A 15,428-nucleotide genomic window follows, 5' to 3' on the forward strand; every position below is an offset into this window, starting at 1 on the left:
GAGCTTTTCCGGGAAGTTTTATTCAAACACTTTATAGAGCTCAGGGAAATGAGGCCCAGGGAAGTTTAGAAGCTTGCTCAGGTCACATAGCTTGAGAGGGGGGAGATTTGAACACACATCTGTACAGCTCTAAAGCCCATTCTGTTAACCACTCTTCTACTCCAGATATGTCCAAGGCTAGCCCACAGAAGCCTATGTCTAGGATGGCAGAATCTGAAGCAGCTAGCTCTGATGGGTCAGTGTCCCATGTCTGCCTGCAGCCAGGGTGGGATAGAGTGTGGTGACAAGGGATCAGTCAGTCTGCTCTGGGTGTGGGGAGGGGCAAATGACAGCACACGGGCGAGTGTGACACTGAGATCCATTTCAACCATACTGCTGCTAAAAGTATATGTATATATTAGCTTTCAGTTGCTGCTGTAACAAATTAACACAATTTAGTGACTTAAAACAGCACAAATTCGTTATCTTATAGTTGAAGTCCGAATTTCAAAATGAGTCTGTGGGGCTAAACTAAAGATGTTGGCAGGGCTGGGTCCTTCTGGAGGCTCTAGGGGAGAACCAATTTTCTGCCTTTTCCAGCATCTAGAGACAGCCTACATTCCTTGGCTTATTAGCCCCTTCTATCTCCATCTTCAAATCCAGTAGTGTAGCATCTTTAAATCGATGTTGGTCTCTCTGCCTTCTACTTCTGTGGTCATTTCTCCTTCTCTGACCTTCCTGAATCCCACTTAGAAGGATCCTTGTGATTACATTTGGCTCACCAGGATAATCCAGAATAATTTCCCCATCTCAAGTTCCTTAAACTTAATCACATCTATGTAGTACTTTTTGCCATCTGTGTAAAGTAGCACAGATTCTGGGGCTTGTGATGTGGACATGTTTTTTTGGGGGGGTATCATTCTGTCTACCACAAAGTATAAAGAAAACAGTAGTGCTTTGTGGGCTAGCCTGGGCACACCATTTCTGATAGGGTTTCCGAGGGCTCGGGAGCAGCAGGTGCATTATTTGGGTGTGAACTGAGGACAGCCTGGTGGAGCATCTGTCTGATGCATGTGCTGAGAAACCGGGCCCTGGACGACTTCCAAGAGTGAAAGGTCTTCCGGTGCACACGGGAGCAAGTCCTTGTCATGAAGCTGAGCTCTGTGCTCTGTTCCCTCTGAGCTCAAGGACCAGGCTTGGTCACAGAGTCTTTTAGTCTCTGATTTTCTGTGGAATCAGAAGTACCATTTTGCATGTGAAAAGAAGTGCCATGCCGGTCAAGTTGTGGGGATGGATTATCATACCCCCATCAAGTGAGTATGCAGGTGGATCTATGTGTCAGGGACACAGTGTGACGGAGCTACACTAAGGCAGAAAGCCTATGAAGGGAACAGGACCTGGCTGATGGGAAGGGCATTCTGGGATGTGGAGGTTCTCCAGAACATGTGCTGAGCCATAATGCAGTGCCTGGAGGAGTCTGGCAGGTCGGGAGGGAAGTGGCTGAGAAGAGAGGCAGGAACCACATCCGGAATGTTCTACGAGGGACAGGGAACTGTTGATGGGCTTGAAACAGAAGAGTGTGGGCAGATTTACACATTAGGAGATCACCTTGGTGGCCAAAGCCCCTTAAGATTAGTACCCAGGTCTGGTTCAAGGCCAGGTGCCCAGCCCTGCAGGGCCTGGGTGCAGGTGGAATGCTCTGTGGGTAGTGAATCAATGCTGTATGCAAGCCTCACTGTCCTTTGAGGCCAGCTCACTGGGCCCCCTTCTGAACAGCTCTGCATGCAGCACAGACCTTATTTGGAGGGATTTAAGTTCTTGTCTTCAGGATAGAGCACATCTCACGATGTTGGGCTTCTTTCCACAATACATTGCTCATTGCAAGCACCCAGTAAATACCTGTTAAAAACATGCTGCTATAGGGGTACCTGGCTGGCTCAGTCTGGACGGCCTGTGACTCTTGATCTTGGGGTTGTAAGTTCAAGCCCCACATTAAGTGTAGAGATTACTTAAAAATAAAAATCTTTAAAAGAAAAACATGCTGCAGTAGAAATATGGGGAAAACAAGAACAAACTGAAAAGCTGACAGTCCTGCAAGTAAGGTGACTGGTCATTAGAGTCCTCCATGCCGGAGAGCATGCTATTAAATGCATTTCCTTTTTGAAAAGCGCTTCCTCTACAGGGCTTCACGTGATCCTCCTCAAACCCCTTTCCCAGGGGAAAGTCGTGCAAAGTATCTTTTTAGGAAGATAGTGGAGGAGGCTCGGACCAGGTGGAGTGAAGTGACCATGCCCATGGTCACCAGCAGGAGAATGGAAGGATTAAGGTCCTTACCTTGGCCCCCCTGCATTTTTGTTTCCCTCCCATGATGCTCCCTTTTCCTCTCCCTTCTAGTCCAGTTATCCTTCCTTCTTTCAAGTTTCTGGGGGTGTGCTGTCCTCACCCTGGAATCATCCTTTGTGGGGTGCTGCGCGTGACACCTGTAGGCATATGTATGCTTACTTACGGCTGGCTCTTCAGCCGAGCTACATACACCTTTAGGTCACACTAAGAGTTCTTGGAGGGTCAGGGTGTGATTTGAAATTCGGCTGTGTACATTACATGTGATCCACATACCCCATTAGTGTCCTTTGAAGGAATGAGTTACTTTGCTCTTGAGGACAGGGACAGTGGCTGTTTTGTTCACCACTGTACCTAGCATAATGTCTGGCTCGTAAGAGATGGTGAGTGATTTTCTATCCTGGGGCTTTGTAAGGGAAGAGAAGGGTGTGGTTTGGGTGTCTTGGGCATTTCCTAGGGGTTGTCCTGCTTGGTCGTGGTACCCCGCTCTTGGCCATCTGGAAGTTGGGCCTCCTCTAGTGGTATGCTAGAGGATTCTCCCTAAGGAATTATGGAGGCATTTAAGATTTCCATAAGAAAACCACCCTTTCCAAAGTGTTTCAGCTCAGGGGAGAAAATCCAGAATCCTGTGTATGTGGGAAAGGGAGGATGGAAGCAGGAAAGCTGGAGAAGGAAGGTACATCAGGAAGAAGGGGAGCCCCAGTAGATCATGGGCTAGTGTACCACGTTGATTTAGATTTCCTGTTAGTGCTTATTTCTCACTTGAATTAGAATTGTGGTGTGTGTGTGCGCATGCGTGCTTGTGTGCATCCCTTTCTGCACAGCTGTGCTTTCCTGAGGTCCATGTTTATCCGAGCTCAGGGATAGAGTTTCACTGGGCATAGCTGGCTTCAGGATAAGCAGCGTGAACATGCCTCCAGCATATGGATGTGATGGGGTTGTGGCCTGAGACCCTGGGCTCCATCAGAAGGGGTTCTGCACATTGTGTCTCAGTGTGACAATTGCCCATTAAATACTGGGCTGCCAGAATATGGTTTTCCCCCAGCATCCCCTTGGTTGAGTGGAAACTTTAGTGGTGTGGTTAGAATATTTTCCCATCATTTAGCATTTCAGAATTAACTGTTTTGGAGAATTCTGCAATTAATGCTGAATGGCACATTTGCCGATTATTACAGAAACAGTTAAACAAGAGTCGGCGGATCTGTAGCTGCTCTTTCCCATGATGGCTAAGTGGTGGGTTAGGAAAAGGCGGGGGCAATGGGAGGATTCCGGTGCTCCCTCTGTGGATGCTGTAATTAAAGTGGGGAGTCTGGCGGAGTTGTTATCCCTGCTATGAAGAGTGCAGATGGCTAACGGCCACATCACCAAAAGTTAGTTAGGCCTTTTAAAGTCTTTTTTCTTTTTCTTTTATGACCCACCCTATATATTCCAAGCATAGGTACGGATACAGTGAAGAATTTTCTCATTAAAAGTAATGGCTTATTCCCACAATCATTCCCGGTCTCGGAATGAGAAACCTGTTTCCTTAGACTTGAGGAATTGCCTATCTGTCGTGGCTTAATAGAGCTTTTGGACGAGAGTGTCTGGTAGGCAAATTTTATAACCAATCAGTGCTCAAAGCGGATCCAACTGGAAGGGCTCCAGCTGGCAGCTCATGGTCTCTCTCCCAATTTTACTGTTAATGAATTATTATTTAACCCCCAAACACAGAGCAGCATGCTCCTTTTGTCTTGGGGGGAAGTGAGTGCTCATGATGCTCTTGGCCTGGAAGTTAGGAATCTCCTGGGCTAGAGGGAGGTTGGCAGCCAGTGGGGGAGAAGGGGCACAGGGCGGGTGGGAAGAGTGGTAGATATTGCTCAGCATCTGGCATGACCCTGGGTCTTCGCAGTCTTGTGTGCATTTTGACTCTATGGGGATGTATGCTGGAAAAGCACATTGGCTTCTCTCCTCATCATGTTCTCTTGTTTTCCCACAGGGAGTGGGGCCGGCCAGCCGAAACAGCGGGCTGCACAACATCACCTTCAGATATGACAGTAAGTAACTGGCTTCACTGCCGAAGAATGGAGCCCTTTCAGTGATCTACAGCTTACATAGTCATGCTTAATCAAGGACACTGCAGGTCCTGGGGCTGAGGAATTTTCTGAACCTGCTCAGGTTTATCAATAGAACTAACATGGCTCAGTCTCAATTAAGCCACTCAAGTATTTGGGAGCTTGAATAGGTCAAGTGTCTTCCATAGTGTTGGGAGAAGTTGTGTATGGAGACTTCCCCTGATGTCTTCAAGATATAACCATGTCCTTAAGAACAAAGGCAGATGCCTGTAGGGGCTCAGCAGGGGACCAATGAGTGCAGCTACTAAGTGCAAGGATGCTAGGGAACGGTAGGGACTGTGGCAGACTGGACAGCCCAGGTCTGGCTTCTCCATTCCAGCTCCTTGTGGTCTTGCCCCTGAGGGTAGCCAGATGTGATTTGCAAGAAGAAAGAGACATTGGCATTTTTTGTTTGTTTGTTTGTTTGTTTGAACATTTTTTAATATTGGCATCTATTTAAACATGTTCACAAGCACAGAGTGGGCCAAGTGAATGTGTGTCCCAGATTGGCCCATGGGTCTCCAGTTGGCCATCTCCGTAGGCCTGGGTTCCAACTCCTGTGCCCTACCTGTCAGCTGTCAGCTGTGAGCTATGGCAGGCCACCTGACTTCTCTAAGCCTCAGCTTGCAAGGCCTGTAAAATAAAGATTAGTTTCTTCCTGAGCATCATGTTGAGGCTTTAATGAGGTAATGCTTTTAACTGCTCAACTTAGTTGGCCTGTGATGTGCACTCAGTAATTGATATCTGCCAATAGTAGAAGTCGTTCCAACCAGAATTGGAATACAGCATCTTTTTGGTCCTTTCTCTCAAGGAAGTGTGGCTTTATCTGGCTAAGTTGTTTCCTAAGGGCAGGGTGGGGTGCTTTTTTCTGATTAAGCATATAGAATTCCCCCTCAGCAGCTGCTTTCATGCTAAGAAGGTAATTATATAGAATTGTGAGCATTTTAGCCTTATAAGCCATAATTTATACGTAAAAATGTTAACAAGAGAGAGCTTGACTCCTGTTTAGTAACTCCTGACATTTGATTCATCTCTTGGAGAGGATTATGAATCCATGTAAGTAATGGCTGTGGGTCACAGTGAGGCCTCTGAAATGATCTTGCTAAAGCAAGATTTTTGAGGTCGTGTATACAATCTAATAATTTTAAGATACAAATATGTGTGTCAAATTTATGCCCACAGTTGCTGACGTGAGTACTTTAAGTTAACCAATGAGGACTTATATTTGAAACAGATATTTCATGTTCGTGGTGTGTGCATGCTCTCTGGGTAAATGTTACAAAGCTAATGAAAGATTTGCAAGTCCATGATACTTAATTCAGCTAAGTAAAGACATGTGTTAGAGATCTCTCTTTGAGCTACAAAGTTAATTTCTAATATATGCTCTTGGTCCTGGCAGATCTTGTATTACATTCAAGAGTTCAAAATTTTCTGGTCAGCTGCAAACAAGTATCTGCAGCTCTAATTTAATATGGGGTTTTGTGAAAGAGGATCTGTACCTGTAAAACTTAAAAGTATCTTATTGTTTTCTTCATGGGACTAAATATTTGGCCCACGTGCTTGATGCCTGTCTCTTAGTCATTATTTTCTTTCTTATTCTTCAGCATTTAATTAGAATTTAATTCTCAACTTGAATTGACTCCCGAGACATCTGAAGCTCGGTTGCATTTTGGCAGAATGTCATTTGGGCATAATTTTTTGGTAACCAGAATCCAAAATGTTAGAGTTCCTAATAATTGGATCCAGGTTTGTGTAAAAAATTTATTCATTGTTTTCCATTAAAAAGATATTTCTTTCTCTCTTCCACAAGGAAGTTTCTGTTATTGCTCTGTTGACTGGTTACCAGTTCTGTTTGAAATAGCTAAGAACAAATTACGAAGTTTTCACCAAAACAAAACTATAAAATCTTATTTTTCTACTCCTTTGTCATTGGATGTTACAAAGAAAGAAAATGTCTTGCCATTAAGTCAAAAGTGAATTTCATAGGTCTCCATGTCTCCTTTCATGTTGCATTTCTCGTTTCTTCTTCAGGCTCTGAGGGGGTAATGCCTGAGTAGGTTTTGTAATACATTTTCTTAATTCTTAGACTTTATATTTGCATAATTATATTTACAGAAACCTGGAGAGTGCTAATTTTGGCATTAGGAATGAACAGAGGAAAAAAAAACATGATTTGCTCTTATTCGTGCATCTTTTCCTAAAAGCTGTTTAAGGCAGAGGTTTCAATAAATGGAAATGTTTGAACTTGGGGCACCTGGGAGGCTCAGTCAGTTAAGGGTCTGACTTTGGCTCAGGTCATGATCTCAGGTCCCTGGGATTGAGCCCCACGTCAGGTTCCCTGCTTAGTGGGGAGTCCGCTTCTCCCTCTCCCTCTGCCCCTCCCTTGCTCATGCTCTCTCTCTCAAATAAATAAATAAAATCTAAAAAAAAAAAAAAAGTTTGAACTTGACGAATATGATGGGATCTTGTCTTTTTTTTTTTTTTTTTTCTAATATTGGGAAGCTAGTTTCAGCCGGGATTTTTTGCAGGCTGACTACCTCTGATTCAGAACTTATTATGGTAGTAATCTCTGTGCTGAGGATAGAATGGCAAGAGCCACGCATGAGCCATCCGAGGCTGCTTTCTGTCCTGACCCGGGGCTGGTCAGCAGTGGAATCTGAAGCCACCCAGCTGGTCTCTTAGCTGCAAAACATTTCCTCATTTGTACAATGTGGGTGTTAAACCAGATATTTAAAGAAAATTTTTTCTTCTGCACCCAGAGAACACATGTTAAATGTTTCGATAGTCAGTTTTCATTAGATGTAGAATTTGGTTTTATTGATTACTAACATCTTTTTCTTTTTATAAAGATTTTATTTATTTATTTGACAGAGAGAGAGAGAGCAGGAACACAAGCAGGGGGAATGGGAGAGGGAGAAGCAGCCGCTGAGCAACGTGGGGCTCGATTCCAGGACCCCGGGATCATGACCTGAGCCGAAGGCAGACGCTTAACGACTGAGCCACCCAGGCGCCCCCCTAACATCTTTTCAAAAGAAGTAATATTGAAATGTAGAGGTGGCTGCTTTATAAGCAGATGGAGTTTATGGAATGGGGTCCACCTAGAGCAGTTAGGCAAGAAAGCAGGGCCCAAGGCAGTGTGGGAGCTGGGAGTTACCAAAGTGGGGGGGGTGCCTTGTAGTGCGTGTGTGTTGAACTGTAGTAAGAAAGTTAAAAAGGAGGAATATTATGTGCCCATTAGAAGGCTTGGAAGAATGTTTTTTAGAAGTTGATAGTAGTTACTTGTGTGGTGGGAGGGCATGGATGACTTCTACATTTTTCTTATGTTCTTTTGTAATTTTCAAATACCCAGGGAACGTTTTTAGTCATAAAAGTGGGAAATGTGGGGGCACCTGGGTCAGTCAGTTGAGCGCCTGCCTTCAGCTCAGGTCATGATCTCGGGTCCTGGGATCAAGTCCCAAGTTGGACTCTTTGCTCAGTGGAGTCTGCTTCTCCCTCTGCCTCTGCCCCCACCCCCACCCTTCGTGCTCTCTCTCATACTCTCTCAAATAAATAAAATCTTTAAAAAAAAATGGGAAGTGTGTGGTGTGATGTACAGCAGGGGCAGGGGGAGTGCAGCAGGTTCACTGACCCTAGAAAATCCCCCTGACTGCTTCACCTCAAAGTAAAACACCCTGATTTTGGAGGCATCATGAGTCGGTTTGGACATTTGATGGAACTGAGGACTTTTTGCAGCAGATACCAACAAGAGTTTTCCATTTTAATCATTGAGAAAGAAATGGAGATGAAGCAGTGTAAGAATCATGAGTTGGCATTTGCCAGGGATGGCTGGTGGTTCTCCCTGTATGAGTGGCCAGAACAGCCCACGGCCATTCTCTGGAGTCCCATTCCGAGTCTGGCTGGAAGCTTCTGGCAGTTTTTTAGGATCCTGTAGACTTTGAAGGTTTCTTTAGCAATACCAGGTGTCAGAGCTGCTCACATGGTTGTGGTGGCTTTGACACCTGGCTGTAAGTAATGTCCTCAGACAGTATCAGAGAATTGGTCTTCATTTTTTGAGCAATGTGGAGCTCTTGAATTTGGTGGGCATTGCGGGTGTCTTTGCTAACACATGGTGTTCGGGAACAGAAGTTTTACCTTTGAGATGCTATTAATGTTGAAGGTACTTCGCTCATCATGAAGTCAGTCTTTTGTAGGTACTAATAGGATTTTTTAACAGGCTTACTGTGAGCCGCTCCCCCGTGAGTCCCATCCGCATCCTGCTGCCTTGTCCTGCTCACCTGGCCTCCAGGTTTCTTTTAAAGCAAGCCCCAGACTATTTAGCCATTTGTTTTGTTTCAGATCACTCTCAAATGCTGAAAACCAATTGAATCGATGTAAATAATTATTGATTTAGGTAAAGTGTCATAATAGTAAAGAAGTCAATGCCAGATACATAGTCAAACTGTCTATGTATAAACATATATAGCCACACCATATATGATCCTCCTCATGCTGTCCTAGAATTGAACTCAAAGGGTGGGCAGTGGTGTTAGTGCTTTAAATAAGCCCCAACTACAGCACCTTACAGTTTCCCCAACAGTCAATCTTTGATGTCCTATTTGGGCTTATGCAGCACACGTCTTTAGACAGAATGGATTTGGCCGCCTCCAGACGGCTCTGTGTAATTTGAGAAGATGAACGCGGACCTCAAAAAATAAATGTCTTAATCTAACTGTTCTTTGTTCTCCCAACTCTCTAGACTGCACCACTTACTTGAATCCAGTGGGGAAGCATGTGATTGCTGATGCCCAGAACATCACCATCAGTCAGTATGCTTGCCACGACCAAGTGGCAGTCACCATTCTTTGGTCCCCAGGGGCTCTTGGTAAGTTGGTCAAAATGGAGTCCACCACGTGGCTGGTGTGGGTGGTGACCAGTGCAGGGATCCCAGTGTGACAACCTCCAGGAGCCAGGCAGGTCTTGACATAAGTGTAGCTTAGGTGGGCTTCGGCCCAGAAACACTGCCTGCTTTGGTGCGGATACTTGCTGGGCATGCACGCAGCTTGATGCTGGGCCTCACGGCCCATCTTTTATTCGCTTGGCTGTTACTGAGAGAGAGGTAGGTTTGCAAAATAATAGTGTGTGGTGATAAATCACATTGAATGCTTGGCCTCTGGGTCTCAGCAGTAGTCGGGGGACAGGTGAGCTGTCCAAGGATGTAATGGCCTCAGCATCCAGCATCGGCCATCTCTGTGCCCAAAAAGATACCCAAGCACAGCACTGGTGCATATTGTGAGTTTTCAGGAATATTCCAATTTTCTTTTTCTTTTTTTTTTTTTAATTTTGTTTATTTATTTGACAGAGAGAGACACAGTAAGAGAGGGGACACAAGCAGGGGGAGTGGGAGAGGGAGAAGCAGGCTCCCCACTGAGCAGGGAGCCCGATGCGGGGCTCGATCCCAGGACTCTGGGATCATGACCTGAGCCGGAGGCAGACGCTTAATCGACTGAGCCACCCAGGCGCCCCCATAAAATCAATTTTTAAATGTTGCCAACTAACTGAATTTGTTTAAACTATGTAGGCTGAAAAAAAAAAACAAAATGAAGAAACAGGAAAAAGCAAATCCACATTATCTGGCCAGATTCAGGTTAGGGCAGAGTCTGCTTGTCCTCTTTAATTAACTTAATCATTTAAGTTAATGATTGGATGGGATAATTGGGAGTGGGACATGGGCAGGGCCCATTTGTTCAGATGGGCTTAGGTGTGAACCCAGATTCTACCTTTTACAAGAGGCCTCTAACCCTTGCTGAGCCCCGCTTCTCCATCTGTAACGGGCAGATGACTGCCTCTTGGTTGGTTATAAGATTTCCTGACACACACACATGCAGTGTATTTCTAAAAAGAACTTTTTTCTTTTTTTAAAAGTTTTTACTTAAGTAATCTTGATACCCAATGTGGGGCTTGAACTCATGACCCTGAGATCAAGAGTTGCCTGCTCCACTGACTGGGCCAGCCAGGTGACCCTAGAAAGAGCTCTTAAAAAACAGTGGCTACGGGGGCACCTGAATAGCCCAGTCGGTGGAGCATGTGACTCTTGATCTTGGGGTTGTAGTTTCAAGCCCCATATTGAGTGTAGAGATTACTTTAAAATAAAATCTTTAAGAAAAAAACAAAACGGGGGGGGGGGGAAGTGGCTAACTGTTACCATCATCAGAACCTGGTCCTCAAACCTGCTCCTTTGACATAGCCACTGAATCTTAGAATTAAAAAAAAAAAAAATCTGGCCAAGGGAAAAGTACAATAAAAGCCTGGATTTCTTCATCTGAACAGGATAAATCTCAGAAAAATCTGACTGCAGGAGAGGTGAGTGCAGAGTGAGGGAGGATAGATCAGACCCATGGGACTAACTCACTTATCCATGTAAATACTGCTGGGTCTGAACGCAGCGGGTTTTCCAAAAATAACATTATCTTAACATTTAAAGATAAAAACATTCTCTGTGGATAAACGGGAAGTGGTCATTCCATGTAAGGCTATACAGTGGAGGGGTTGGCCTGACAAATTGCAGGCTCCTTAAAAGTAAGGGATGTGAGCGTGTGGTTGGAAAACTAACAGGTGGAGCAGTGAGGGCAGAATGTGGTGCTTTTCCAGCACGATGATTTGTGGGTGGACAGGTTCTATCTGTTTCTATAAGGTTCTTTCAGGTTTTATCAAGGAAACTCGGTGGGAGACAGAGAAGCATATGGGTTAAGAGCACCAGCTTAGAGCCAGACACTCTGGGGTTTGAATCCCACATCTGCTGTTTAATTCCTGTGTGATCCTGGGCAAGTCGTTCAGTGTCTTGATAGCTGTTTCCTCACCTGTAAAATGGGGATAATACCTTCCTCCCATGGATGTTAGGAGGATTCATCCAGTTTTATTTTGTTTTTGTTTTTTTTTAAAGATTTTATTTATTTATTTGACAGAGAGAGACACAGCGAGAGAGGGAACACAAGCAGGGGGAGTGGGAGAGGGAGAAGCAGGCTTCCCGCGGAGCAGGGAGCCGGATGCGGGGCTCGATCCCAGGACCCTGAGATCACGACCTGAGCCGAAGGCAGACGCTTAACGACTGAACCACCCAGGCGCCCCCATCCAGTTTTAAATGATGGAAAGGAGCAAATAAGTTCCATCATTGGAAGCTGCTCTATGAAGTTGCTACACATGTAACTATAAGGCATTCATTCAGGGTATTGTGATAAAGTGTTACTTTAAGATTTACATTTGCTTGGGGTGCCTGGGTGGCTCAGTTGCTTAAGCATCTGCCTTCGGCCCAGGTCGGGGTCCCGGGGTCCTGGGATCGAGCCCTGCATCAGGCTCCCTGCTCCGCGGGAAGCCTGCTTCTCCCTCTCCCTCTGCTGCCCCCCTGCTTGCACTCTCTCTCTCTGTCAAATAAATAAAATCTTAAAAAAAAAAAAAAGATTTACATTTGCTGCTTCTACCCCGACCCCATCCAGACTTGGCATACGTTTTTCAGGCAGGTCTTTTAAAAATAAGGACTAGAACCACCCACTCCCACCTCAGCTGATGAATTTTTATGAAACTGTGAGATACACAGTCTTGAATCCTATTAATCACCCAGCTTTTGTTAAACAGGAGCTCTGGGGACATGGCATGAATTAAATCTTGGTATAAATAATAAGGATTTGTTCAACTTTTTTTTTTTTTAATCTCAGAAGGCAAGTTCCTGTGAGATCTGCTAACTGGTCGCTGGTCAAAGACCTTGGATCTTGTTAGCATGTCTGAGTCTTGGGCTGGGGGTCAGGTGGCTCTCACCCACACAGGAAGCTTTGTACTTGAAATGCAATGTGGGGGGCACCCGGGTGGCTCAGTCCGTTAAGCGTCTGCCTTCAGCTCAGGTCATGATCCCAGGGTCCTGGGATCAAACCCCGCATCGGGCTCCCGGCTCGGCGGAGAGCCTGCTTCTCCCTCTGGTGCTCCCCCTGCTTGTGCTCTCTCTCTGGCAAATAAATAAATAAAAATCTTAAAAAAAAAAAAAAAATGCAATGTGGCAGAGTCGGTACCAGCACATTGTACACTGTGACCCCCGAAAATGTGAAGCTCTCATTGTAACTCCTTTGCCCTACTCACTGGAAAATATATGTTCTTCATCAAATAATGATAGGATTCAAAAAAGATTTCCCTGTCCTTTGCCATCAATACTTTCCCCACCTGGTTAAATGTATCCTATGTCATTACTTTTGCGCTACGAGGGCAAGGGTTGAAATTGTCCCCTTGTGTAGCATTCAGAAAGCATGCGAAATCGATACCGTGCCAATTGAGGCCGGCTTTGGGGATCTCCAGCTGCAGTGGGACCGCTCTAGCTAGTTTCCATGGGATGCAGAGCGCTGGCGCTGGCTCTTGTGATCAGCGGAGCTTACTCCTCAGGTGGCAGGAGGCTGGGCCGTCGCCTTTCAGCAGCACGGTGGGCGTCTCGGGGCCTCTGAGGGCTGTATGAAGAGCACACGCTGGGCAGCCCTTGGGTGTCTGCCTTTCAGGCCTGATTAGAGCAAGAACTGCTTTGTAAATCACATAGGCATTCTAAACTATTTAATCTCAAGCCTAGGAACCCCTTGGGTGCAGACATACACTTTGTTGGGAATTTTGTGCATGACTCAGTGAACCATGCCAGCAAATACAGGACGAAAACTTAAAGCAGAAACATGGTTTGGGGGGGAGTTCCTGGTCAGCATTGGGAATTATCGTCAGCTGAATACACCCTGTCTGATGACCTTGAAATTAATATATTCCACTCTAGACTTTTAGGATGAATTGTGACTTGAGCTTAACTATTTGAACCCTAATGTCACAGAGGCAGTGGGCATTTGTGAAATGGCTGGCTGAATTAGAGTTAATTAACGAGTCATGATGGGACAGAGAAAATCACCTGGCCTGTCCCAGAGGAATGCAGGGCATGTGGTTTTCCTTTCTGTAAAACTCGGATATTCTGGCCAAAGTTAGAATTCCTTTAACTCTGCTATGTAGGTGGGAAGGACGGTAATCTTGGCAAAGGAAGGAAAGTGTGTTCAAAGGTAATTCGGTCCGCTTTTCATAAAAGCATTCTGCTTTGCTTAGGCATCGAATTCCTAAAAGGATTTCGAGTAATACTGGAGGAGCTGAAGTCGGAGGGAAGACGGTGCCAACAACTGATTCTAAAGGACCCAAAGCAGCTAAACAGTAGCTTCAAAAGAACCGTAAGTCGCACGCAGAGAATGTGCTCCTGAAGACACGCCATTGTTCTGGGGGTCTGAATGGTCTATTGAATGTCGGTGAAACTGGAGAAGGAGGGGCTGTGGGGTCCACCCCTCCTGCCAAGGTGGGTGAGAAATAGCTCGGCAACACCTCAAGCCTGCTCCACACCCAGAGAATCCCTCCAGCACCTCTCGCTGGTAAACACACCTCTCGGGTTACACGTCCTGGAAGGTGGCTTTGTGCTCTCAAGAGTATGTGAGCTCTTCCCCACCAGTTTTGAGGGTCCGTGTTAACCAGCCATGGCTTCCTTGCCAAAGAACAGGCAGCCCTGCTGATCTTTTATTTCAGTTAAACGTGGTCCAGAAAATAGACCCCAGGTCTGGAAGAGTGTGTGGGTGACCGTCAGAGAGGCCTGAAGGTCTGGCGTGTAGGTGGAGGGGTGGGTGATTTCTTCATGATATCGTGTCTGCTTTTATTCCCTTTTAGGGAATGGAATCTCAACCTTTCCTGAGTATGAAATTTGAAACAGATTACTTTGTGAAGATTGTCCCTTTTCCTTCCATTAAAAATGAAAGCAATTACCACCCTTTCTTCTTCAGAACCCGTGGTGAGTATGGCCTGCTTGCCTGGTTCCCATGATGAGACTGCTCCTGATCCTAATGACTTTTCCAAGGAATATATTCAAGAGCCCACCAAATACTGGTATGAAACCAGCATGACGAGGACAAAACCATCCAGAAAAGCAATTCTTAGAATTAAGATTTGGCCTAGGCAGAGTACACCTAACCAGAGACACCAATTGCCAACTTGTTCAAGAGTAGACATGATGCTTGCTTATTTTGGGGGGAGGGAGGGGTACAGCTGCTGTAAGACAGCCATATATTAAAACCATTTGGAAAAAAAAAAAGCAGTCCTAAAAAGTAGAAGTTGATTTTGGAGATGAAGGGTAGAGCATGAAATAATTCCATCTTTTTTGACCTGTCATCAGGAAAGTGGCTTCTGTGATTGCCTGTTTTCAGGACTACATTAAGACAGTTAATCAGTAACCCTGCGATTGCCTCTTTCTAGAAAGTTTAACATCTGTGTGTCAGGCCCTGTTCTAAATGCTTTCTAAATACTGACTCCATTTACCCCCATAACGAACCTTCGAAGAATTTAATCCTCCCATGTCCACTTATTAGATGTGGAATTACACACCCAGAGGGTAAAGAGCCTCTGGTGAGCTGGGATTTGAACCCAGAACTCTGACTCTGGAATCCACACTCTGCAGCCAACTGTGCTGAGTTCCCTTTGCCATTTGTTCTGCATGCGGTGTGGTGGGTCTTTCCTCAACCTGAATCCCTGCTTTCAGATTTGGTGCCCAGGCGTCCTGGAACCTGTAGCTATCCCTCTTGCCTTCCTAGTTGGGCTTTCTGTCTGGCCTTCCAGGCCCCCGATGGTCAGCTGGCAGTCCACTGTGACAGCCCTTCCTACGTCCCCATAGCCATCCTCCCCCTCTGTGATGTTTTTCTTCTCAACTCCAGAACTCATACTCAACTCAAACTCATACTCCAGAAACATACAGGACATGTTTTCTTTTTGCCTTTTCTTTTTTCTTTTCCTTTCCTTTCCTTCCCTTTCCCTTTCCTTTTCCTTCTCTTTCGTTTCGTTTTGTTTCCTTCCCTTCCCTTCCTTTCCCTTTCCTTTCCTTTCCTTTCCTTTCCTTTCCTTCCCTTCCCTTTCCTTTCCTTCCCTTCCCTTCCCTTCCCTTCCCTTCCCTTCCCTTCCCTTCCTTTTCCTTTTCCTTTTCCTTTTCCTTTTCCTTTTCCTTTTCCT

At 45.4% G+C, this 15,428-nt stretch overlaps 1 protein-coding gene across 3 annotated transcripts in view; it reads left to right on the plus strand.

Annotated features, from left to right (window-relative positions):
* The window catches only part of IL17RD (interleukin 17 receptor D), a 66,382-nt gene that overhangs the window by 35,816 nt on the left and 15,138 nt on the right, over positions 1-15,428 (plus strand). For 2 of the 3 annotated variants that reach the window (XM_034996558.1, XM_034996560.1), the window contains exons 2-5: positions 4,295-4,352; positions 9,145-9,270; positions 13,497-13,615; positions 14,100-14,220. In XM_034996558.1, the coding sequence (XP_034852449.1) occupies positions 4,295-4,352; positions 9,145-9,270; positions 13,497-13,615; positions 14,100-14,220 (424 nt within the window). Of the gene's footprint in view, positions 1-2,301; positions 2,306-4,294; positions 4,353-9,144; positions 9,271-13,496; positions 13,616-14,099; positions 14,221-15,428 lie in introns of those variants that run through there. The other variant, XM_034996561.1, reaches the window with a different exon arrangement.

The sequence above is a fragment of the Mirounga leonina genome, unplaced genomic scaffold (genome assembly GCF_011800145.1).
Source record: "Mirounga leonina isolate KUSES-001 unplaced genomic scaffold, KU_Mleo_1.0 Mir_94, whole genome shotgun sequence".
In the NCBI taxonomy this organism is placed as follows: Eukaryota; Metazoa; Chordata; class Mammalia; order Carnivora; family Phocidae; genus Mirounga; species Mirounga leonina.